The following is a 10012-nucleotide window of genomic DNA, read 5'->3' on the forward strand; positions in this document are numbered from 1 at the left end:
CCATAGCCGGATTGGAAGAAATAAAGGCCATACTGGCAACCAACCCAATCCTGGCCGCACCAAACATCGGCGAACCAATGCTATTATACATTGCGGCAACTCATCAAGTTGTAAGCGCGGTGCCCACATTATGTATCCACTATCCTCACTCCATGCAAATCACGGTACCCACATTATCAAAAGATAGCCTATGCGGTATTCATGGCATCCCGGAAACTGCGACACTACATTCAAGAGTGTTCGATTACAGTAGCCTCGGAGGTGCCACTCAATGATATTATAAACAACCGCGACGCCACAGGCCGGATTGCCAAATGGGCCATTGAGCTCCTCCCGTTTGACATAACATACAAACCTCGTCGAGCCATTAAATCGCAAGTATTGGCCGACTTTGTCGCTGAATGGACGGAAGCCGAACTCCCTAAAGAGTACGGCGCATACTCCAATTGGATTATGCACTTCGACGGCTCCAAAATGCTGGCTGGACAGGGGGCTGGTGTCGTCCTGACGTCCCCAACCGTAGACACAGTTCAATACATACTGCAGATACTGTATACAGACTCCAACAATGCAGCTGAATACGAAGCCCTATTACATGGTCTTCGGATGGCAGTTTCCATGGGCATTCAGTGCCTGGAGGTGCGTGGGGATTCAAACCCCGCAATATCCGAAATAAATGGAGACTTTGATGCCAAGGATCCGAAGATGGCGGCCTATCGTAACACCGTCCTAAAGATGTCAGCTCGGTTCGAGGTGCTCAAATTTCACCATGTGGCTCGGGAAAACAATCGGGCGGCGGATATCCTCGCCCGCATCGGCGCAAAACGCGATGCGGTCCCCCCAACATCTTTTTAGAGAGGTTGTTTAAGCCATCCATGGTATGGGAGGGGGACAACGGCAATATTAGTCCGGACCCGGCCACAACACTCGATACCGAACACTCTGACATAATCGGAGGCTCTGCCACCGAAACAACACCTTCAGCCCACGTAATAATGGCCATCATAGCCCCGTGGACAGAACCATTCCTGGCCTACCTAACTAGGCAGGAAGTTCCGGAGGACCAAAATGAGGCATGCTGCATAGTATGGCGATCTAAGGCCTACAGGGTCCATGAGGGAGAACTGTATAAAAAATCACTACCGGAGTCCTTCAAATGTGCATCTCCGAAGAGGAAGGGCGGAACCCTTTGGCAGAAATTCACGCCGGACTCAGCGGCCACCACGCCGCAGCCCGGGCTCATGTAAGCAAGGCCTTCCGTACAGGATTCTATTGGCTGACGGCCCGGGCAGACGCACAGGACTTGGTCCAACGCTGTGCCGCTTACCAGCCTTTTGCAAATCAAAGCCACATGCCACCCACCGCCCTCCAAACAATCCCCATTACGTGGCCCTTCGTGGTCTGGGAGCTTGACATGGTCGGACCCCTTAAAGGGGGAACCCACAAGAAAAAATACTTACTGGTCATGGTGGATAAATTCACCAAATGGATAGAAGCCAAACCCGTTAAAACAGCCGAATCCGGACCGGTGATAGACTTCATATCCGGGGTCGTACACCGTTATGGCGTCCCCCATAGCATCATCACTGACAACGGCACGAACTTCACGGTCGATGAGGTAAAACTCTGGTGCAGAAAAATGGGCATCAAGCTTGATTATGCTTCAGTCTATCACCCACAAACCAATGGCCAAGTTGAGCGAGCAAACGGTCTTATAATGAGTGGCATTAAACCCAGATTAGTGCGGTCCTTAACGGAGTCTAACACGCACTGGGTAGAGGAGCTCGACTCCGTACTCTGGGGGCTGCGGACCACGCCGAATCATAGTACCGGATATACACCCTTCTTTATGGTGTACGGCGCAGAGGCAGTCTTGCCCTGTGACATAATTCATGACTCACCTCAAGTGCGCATGTACGAAGAAAGAGAGGCCAAGCTCGATCGGCAGGACAGTCTGAACACACTGGAGGAGGAGCACGACATGGAAAAAGCCCGTTCCGCATTTTATCAGCAACAGGCTCGCAGATACCAAAGCAGAGAAGTACGGGCCAAAACTTATAACATCGGTGAACTAGTTCTACGTCTGCCGGATAAGAAAAAGAACAAGCTCGAGCCCAAATGGGAAGGTCCCTTCATTATTGACCAAGTTCTGACCGGTGGAGCGTACCGTCTGCGGGATGCATCGACTAATCGACTCGAGCCGAACCCATGGAACACGGCCAGGCTCCGAAGATTCTACGCCTAGCGCCGGACTCTATGTTCATCTCCTTCCTCTGTCCATTTTTTGCATATACATTATCTGTCTTGTTTTTCTTTCTTTCTTTTATTCTTTCTCTAGGCCTTCAAGGGCCAACTTGTGCCTCGCTTGCACATTATAGATGCGCTAGCCGCGCTCATCATACCTGGGGGCTTCTTTCACAGAAGCTTAATTATTTATCTGGGCCTCATGCCCCGCACATGTGTTATACTTCCGCATGTACCTTTTTCGCCATTATATGCATCGATATGACTTAAGTTTTGGCCAAGCTGGGTTTCCTGGCTCTTGTATTTATGCCCTACGTTCCCGTTAATTCGGCTAGGGCATAAGGGGAGAACCTCTGGGATTGTTACCGCCAGGTCAGCCGGATGTGTATCTCAGACTGGGTGAAGCCGAAAGCTAGCGTTCTTAAGGGAATATTCGGTCGGTGAACAAAAGATGATTTTTATTTATTTTCCATATGTGCCCCCAGATGTTTTTTCCTGCGTTTCTTATCGCAGTCCAGACATGCACTTTAGGGCATGCGTACCCAGGGAAAGGAACCCTTAACGGAACTATTCTCCCTGGAAGATGTTTCTTACTACCCATGTAATATAACATAACTAGTTGGGCACTTGTCTGTTCAAGCACTAATGACCCCTACGCCTAGTCTCCACGCATACCCCGGTTCTTATATAACTGAGCGGGTATTCGGATACACTTCGGACTATCGGGTCCCGTGGTTGAAGCGAAAAGGTCTGCCATGACAAATGATCTACAATCCGGCTAGAAGGCATTATACATGTCACTTTAATTACATAGTCATGCATACTAACTAAATTCCTCTTCTATACCATCCAACAGGCGGTCTAGCCTACAATCCTGTTGGGAATACTTTGCGGCTAATTCTACTTGCCCATAAACTAAGCTAACGGGGATCTCTTTTCCGTCGGGCCCCACAGGTCTGACCTCGGCCATGTGATTTGGGTCAGCCTTGGTATACCGCGTCTTCACCATGGCCCAGGTTTCCCTGGCACCTTGACGGAAGGCCTTGGTATACCGCGCCACCATGCTCCCTTGAGCTTCTCCGTAAGCTCTGCAACGCCTTCTGGCAGGGAGACAGATGGCCACAAGGCCTGGGCAACACCTTGCATCACCTGCCGAACTTGTTCGTGCAGTTGTGAGAGCTCGGATAGAAGATCACCCGCAAATCGGGCATTTCCTTCGTGGGACGACCCGTCAGCATACCTTCAGACATAACGTTGTTAGTCGGCTTCTTCGCCGAACTCCTTCAAAAGGATTCGTTCAAGCATGTACTGAAAATGCCATGTCGAAGCCGCTTATTCTCCTTCTCGGAGTCTGCAAGCTGGGCTCGAACGTCTTTCAGTTCCACGCTCTTCTTGGTATTGGCGTCTTGGAGATTGTTTTTCTCCCGCCTGACCTCTGTCAGCACGCGTTCGCTAGCCTTTAGCTGTCGCACAACATGCTGGTCCTCCGGATTCATCTGTAACATCTATTAGATCTGCAGTCACGCCGCACACTATATGGTAACCATCATTCTTTAAAGTAAATGTTACTAGTGGGGGACTTTTTCGGTTCCTTCAATGCGGCAAAAGCGTCCCACAAATGGGTCTTGCATTCCTCCAGCTCCTGTGATAGCCTAGTATTCTTCTCTGTAAGAATCCGCACAATAAAGATGATCCTTAAATCAATTCTGCTAACTGTTTCAAGTCTCAGGGGCTACTGATACATATAATCGTCAGATTTACTTACCCGTACATCCTTTACATACTGATCCGTGGCTCTGGCTAGACCATCTTGAGCAGCACGGAGGTACGCCTCTCCAGAATTGAAGGCATCAAATGCCTCTGGTGAGAAACAAGCGTCGCGGAGTACGGTCTGGCGGTGCCTATGATTCATGGCACTTTCCACTTCTGAATTTGTGGCGGATAATCTATCCGCATCCTCTGTAGGGGGATTATTCGGCGCCCGCCCCATATCGGCTTCCGCCTCTATGTCCGGTCCTGGCGCCCGACTGGTGGAAGCGTGATTAGCAACATTGCCGGACATATTCCGGCGAGCGTTTTTTCTGTTAAAGAAACACGGGCATCATTACATTTTGAGAAAGACGACAACCATGGAGCGGGGTTTCTGTTATACCTTTGCGCCGGCGTCTCCGTCCTGACCGCCTTCCTTTTTGGCCTGCCCAGCCTCGGTGCCTCTTGTTGGCGAGTTGCTGTGGGTTCGGCAGGGCGTCCCGAATGCCTTCCCTGTAAAAACGCCATATGTATATGGTAGGTGAAGTGTCTAAAAGGGTATCCTAGTTTTTGGAGTTGGGATTTTTGGTTTTTCTTACGTGCGATGCAGGAAGCAGTCCGGGATAGTCGGCCGTAATGGCCACCATGGCATCATCGCAGCTTAAGTGATAGAACTGCCGGTCTATCAGCTCCACGAATATGACCGGATCTTCTTCGAGTCCGGAGTCGAGGGCCCGGTCAGGGTCCTCCGGTTGTGGAGAGGGGCTGCTGACCTCCTTTATGGCTTTTCGCAGTTCCTGCCGCAAAATGGCAAGGTGAATACTTACGACAAAGAATGCGGGAAGAATGGGAGTAAGGGGATATAACTTACCCAGCTTGGAGGATTGTACATGGAGAATCCATCCCATGGCTTGATGCGGATGAACTCCTCTTCCTCTCCCTTGAACAATTCGGACATAATTTTTGCTAAGGCGGCAGCATTGTCCGGACCCTTACGCCCACAGCGGGTGGCATCATCCGCCCCGTTAAAACACCACAAGGGGTGCCCATGATATTGAAGTAGTTGCACTCCCCGCATTATGCAAATCGACATAACTTCGATTACTGTCAATCCTGATTGAGCCAGTGCTTTAATCCGGTTCATCAGGTAAAGGACTTCTCCATTGTCTTCCTCCTGGGGGCTCCGTGGGCGCCAACTTCGGCGTTTCTTCAAAGGAGCATTGCTGAATTCAGGAAGACCCCGCCGAATAGGGTCCGGAAGGGGAACGTCCTCCATATAAAACCATTCCGAAGCCAGTCTTCGGACGACTTCTTCGGGGTACCGGACAGGTATCCGGTTCCGACGATGCGCCATATTTCGGCTCCGCCCACTTGATAAAGTGACCCCCTCTGTGTGCGAGGGACGAGGCAAAATAGCCTTTTCCACAGCTCGAAATGGGCCTGGAGCCCAGGAACAACTCACAGAGAGGGACATAGACGGCGATGTGTAGAATGGAGGCAGGGGTGAAATTGTGTAATTGGAGGCCGTAGAACTCCAAGAGCTCGCGGAGGAATGGATGAATTGGAAATCCGAGTCCCCTTAATAAATAAGGAACAAGGCAGACCCGCTCCCCCGTAGAGGGACTGGGAAAGCTCTCTGCTTGCTCCCCGCCATTGTAGGTGGCAAGCCCGGCTTGAACAGGCACCATGTATGCTGGAGGGAGAGATCCCTTAGTCTGCAGTTCGGTTAATCGACTGTGTGGGACTGAACACCTCTCCCAATCACCGCGCTTAGGTCTATGGGGGCGGGAGGAGGAGCTGCGAAGGTCGGCCATGCTGGAATGGATCTTTCCGAAGCGCGCTCTGATGGATTCTCGCTAGGGGAGGATGGTATGGATCGGATATGAGAATCCCCATCCTTTTAATAGACAATTTATTTATCTAGCTAGGGGGGCGAATGTAAAAACGCCCTGGCGCCTCGTATTCATTCGACGTGTGGGAGATAGCCCTTATTGGGCGTAGAAGCCAAGAGGTCCAAACATTTATGGGACCGGACACTGCTTTACAAACGTTCGAAATATGGATAAGAACCCGCCTTGCAATGCCGAAGACAACACTGTGCGCCGGACTCATCGTCATTGAAGCCTAGTTCGGGGGCTACTGAGGGAGTCCTGGATTAGGGGTTATCCGGATAGCCGGATTATATCCTTTGGCCGGACTGTTGGACTATGAAGATACAAGATTAAAGACTTCGTCTCGTGTCCGGATGGGACTATACTTGGCATGGAAGGCAAGCTAGGCAATACGGATATGTATATCTCCTCCTTTGTAACTGACCTTGTGTAACCCTAGCCCCCTCTGGTGTCTATATAAACCGGAGGGTTTTAGTCCGTAGGACAACATACAATCATACCATAGGCTAGCTTCTAGGGTTTAGCCTCTCCGATCTCGTGGTAGATCAACTTTTGTAATACTCATATCATCAAGAATAAATCAAGCAGGACGTAGGGTTTTACCTCCATCAAGAGGGCCCGAACCTGGGTAAAACATCATGTCCCCTGCTTCCTGTTACCATCCGCCTTAGACGCACAGTTCGGGACCCCCAACCCGAGATCCGCCGGTTTTGACACCGACACTCGCACTCTTGGTGGCCTCGCGCAAGCTGCGACACTACTTCCAGGGCCACCCCATCAAGGTCATCTTTGCCTACCCATTGGAGAGAGTGCTCAGGAGCCCTAACTCAGCCGGAAGGGTCGCTGAGTGGAACATCGAGTTGCAAGCATTCCAGTTGAAGTTCAGCACTACCAGGGTCATCAAGGGAGCTGCACTTGCCGATTTTGTGGCAGAATGGGCAGATGCCCCGGCTCTTGAGGAAGGAGAAGACCGGTCCACCTCCCAGGAAGCGAGGCACCAGATGGATGGGTCATGTATTTCGATGGCGCCTTCGCGCACCAGGGCGCGGGGGCTGGAGCAGTGCTCATCTCGCCCACTCAAGACAAGCTCTACTATGCCGTGCAACTCTGTTTTCAGCATGGCGAGAAGGTCTCCAACAACATCGCAGAATACGAAGGCCTCATAGCTGGCCTGAGGGCTGCGGAGGCTCTAGGGGTGAAGCGCCTTACCGTCAAAGGCGACTCGCAGCTCCTCGTCAACTTTTCCAACAAGGTGTACGAGCCGAAGGACGAGCACTTGGAGGCCTACCTCGCGGAGGTGTGCAAGATGGAAAAGTAGTTCTCGGGCCTGAAGCTGCAGCATGTGCCCCGGGGCACCAACAAGGAAGCCAATAACATCACCAGGAGAGCATCCAAGCGGCAACCGCAAGAGCCCGGCGTCTTCGAAGAGCAGCTCTTCAAGCCATCTGCTACGCCACCTCTTTCAAGCATGAATCAGCCTTGGGAGGAGCTCCCACAGCCCTCGGCCACGGGAGCCCCAGCCTGTGGCCCGACCTCAGGAGCTCGGCTGCTCTTGGCGCTCGAGCCCCAGGAGGAGTGCTGGATCAAGGAATTCAAAGAGTACCTGATGCACGGGACGCTGCCGGAAAAGGAAGAGGACGCGGAGCGCGTGGCCCGGCAAGCCACGACATACTGTATCCAAGACGACGAGTTATACAGGAAACGACCAAACAATGTCACGCTGCGTTGCATCTCGAGCGATCAAGGGAGGGAGTTGCTGATTGAAATACACGGCGGTGACTACAGACACCACTCGTCGTCACGGACCCTCGTCGGCAAGGTGTTTCGCAGTGGGTTCTATTGGCCTACAGCACTCATCGACGTGGCCGAGCTGGTGAAGTCCTGTGAAGCTTGCCAATTCCACGCCAAGCAAATCCATCAGCCTGCTCAGGGCCTCCAAACCATCCTGCTCACATGGCCGTTTGCGGTCTAGGGGCTGGACATCCTAGGCCCGTTCCCCCGGGCGCCAGGGGGCTACCGCTATCTCTACGTCACCATCGACAAGCTCACCAAGTGGGCGGAAGTGGAAGCTGTCCGTACCATTCCAGCCGGCTCTGCTGTCAAGTTCATCAAGGGCCTCGTGAGCCACTTCAGGGTCCCCAACCGCATCATCACAGATAACGGTTCGCAGTTTACTAGCAACCTCTTCAAAACCTACTGTGCTAACCTTGGAACGCAGATCTGCTACGCTTCGGTGGCCCACCCCAGGAGTAACAGTCAGGCCGAGCACGCCAACGCGGAGGTCCTGAGGGGCCTCAAGACCAGGACCTTCAAGAAGAAGCTGGAGGCCTGCGGCAGGGGCTGGCACGACGAGCTCCAGTCCGTGTTGTGGTCCATCCGAACCACCGCCACCAAGACAACGGGCGAGACTCCATTCTTCCTCGTCTATGGAGCTAAAGCAGTCCTTCCTCATGAGGTCAAGCATCACTCCGCACGGGTCCTAGCGTTCGACGAAACGCAGCAGGACGCCATGCGGGGGATGGATCTCGTGCTGGGGGAGGAACGCTGTCGCGAAGCCGCGTTGAGGGCGGCAAGGTACCAACAAGCGCTGCGGCGATACCACTGCCGCAACATCCGCTCCAGGACGCTCGAGGTGGGCGACCATGTCCTGAGGCGGGTCCTCTCCAGAGAAGGGTTGCACAAGCTTTCGCCCATGTGGGAGGGCCCATTCAGGGTCGTCCATATCTCCAGGCCGGGTGCAGTGCGCCTGGAGACGCAGGACGGGATATCCATCCAGAACGCCTGGAACATCCAGCACCTCCGGAAGTTCTACCCATGAAGCAAGGCCCAGAGCCTGAGAAGCAAGGCCCAGAGCCTGAGAAGAAAGGCCCAGAGCCTGTGAAGAAGGCCCGGTGCCTGTGAAGAATCGCCGCCCGTGACACTCTCACGTAATAATGAGTGGGGCTGTACACGCCCCGGAGTCTCAGGAGCGCCGGCCTCAGGCCCTGGGGCTCCCTCCCACGCCTAGTGGACAGCACTTAGCTCCACGCTGGTGAGAAGACTTGAAGACTAGATTAGGTGCCGAACGCAGCTTTTCATTTGCTTTCTGTAGTTGACTCGCTTTTCCTTAATCAAAGTTTGCCTTTGGCGTTCCTTGCCAATTTGATTCCCTCGCCTCTCACTGCATTTTTTCTGGCTCAAATTTGCTCATGTTCTCTCTCTCGCATGCCTCACGAGGGGGCTAGGCAGGTGCCCTCATGAGCATTTTTTCTCCTTTCTGCCTTCTCGTGAGCCACCCTCGTTCGAGCCCAAAAGCTGGTGCACCTCTCCTAGTCTGTGCCCCTTGGGTACCGCGATACAAAGCGCCAGGTCAGGACCAGGATGAACGGTAAATCTTTTAACGCACTTCCTAGCAAGTTTTTCGCAGTTCCTGAGAAAATTCAGGCCACCTAGGCAAGATGGATGCGAGGAAATAAACGCTCCGCAAGGAAGAGGACATCCTGAGTATACCAGGTTACGTTATCTTTGCACAAAATAACGACACAACACGAGAACAACACGCATACTGATATAACCAAGGAACCATAGTTCGATACACGCCCCCCTCGGCCCATGCTAGTTTCATTCTTGATGCAGGAAAAGAGCAAAACGGAAGTAGCGTTGCAGCGATCCACGAAGACAGGCACCTAGCACTACTCCGAGCCTAGCCGGATCTTTCCTCTCGCTTCACGGTGGTGTGGCGATGGGACGACCCACTACCGCCTCCAAAACGGGCGTGGCGGCTGGTCATAGCCGCCACTGCTGGAGCTGTTGCCGGAGGAAGAGCCGCCGTAGCTGGACGAGACACGATCGCCGCCGAGGGCGGGCTCGCCCTCGTCCTCATCGCGACCGTCACTAAGGCCGAGTACCTCCTCACCGTCGTTCGCCTCGGGGCAGCACCCGGCGCGATGACCATCTTCCCCAAACACCCTCACATAAAGGGTCAATCCACCATCGTACCTGAAGTGGAGGGTGCACCGCCTGCCCAGGCCACGCACGCGGGTGAATGTCTGCCAGCCGCGGTCTAGGGCTATGTTACCCACAGCGGAAGTCTCGACTACAATCCAAGAGGCCTTGCTGCAGCAGCCATCCGCCTGCAGCCAGAGTCC

The 10012-nt window shown here is 53.2% G+C and overlaps 1 protein-coding gene across 1 annotated transcript; it reads left to right on the forward strand.

Moving 5' to 3' along the window:
- Nucleotides 1-875: 875 nt before the first annotated feature.
- LOC147971625 (uncharacterized) lies at nt 876-8703 on the forward strand. Its single transcript, XM_087524044.1, has 2 exons — nt 876-989; nt 8281-8703. Exons 1-2 carry the CDS (start codon nt 876-878, stop codon nt 8701-8703), a joined length of 537 nt encoding a protein of 178 aa, XP_087380170.1.
- The last annotated feature ends 1309 nt before the right edge of the window (nt 8704-10012 follow it).

The sequence above is a fragment of the Triticum urartu genome, chromosome 5A (assembly GCF_056163025.1).
Source record: "Triticum urartu cultivar PI428250 chromosome 5A, HENAU_Tu73, whole genome shotgun sequence".
NCBI lineage: Eukaryota > Viridiplantae > Streptophyta > Magnoliopsida > Poales > Poaceae > Triticum > Triticum urartu.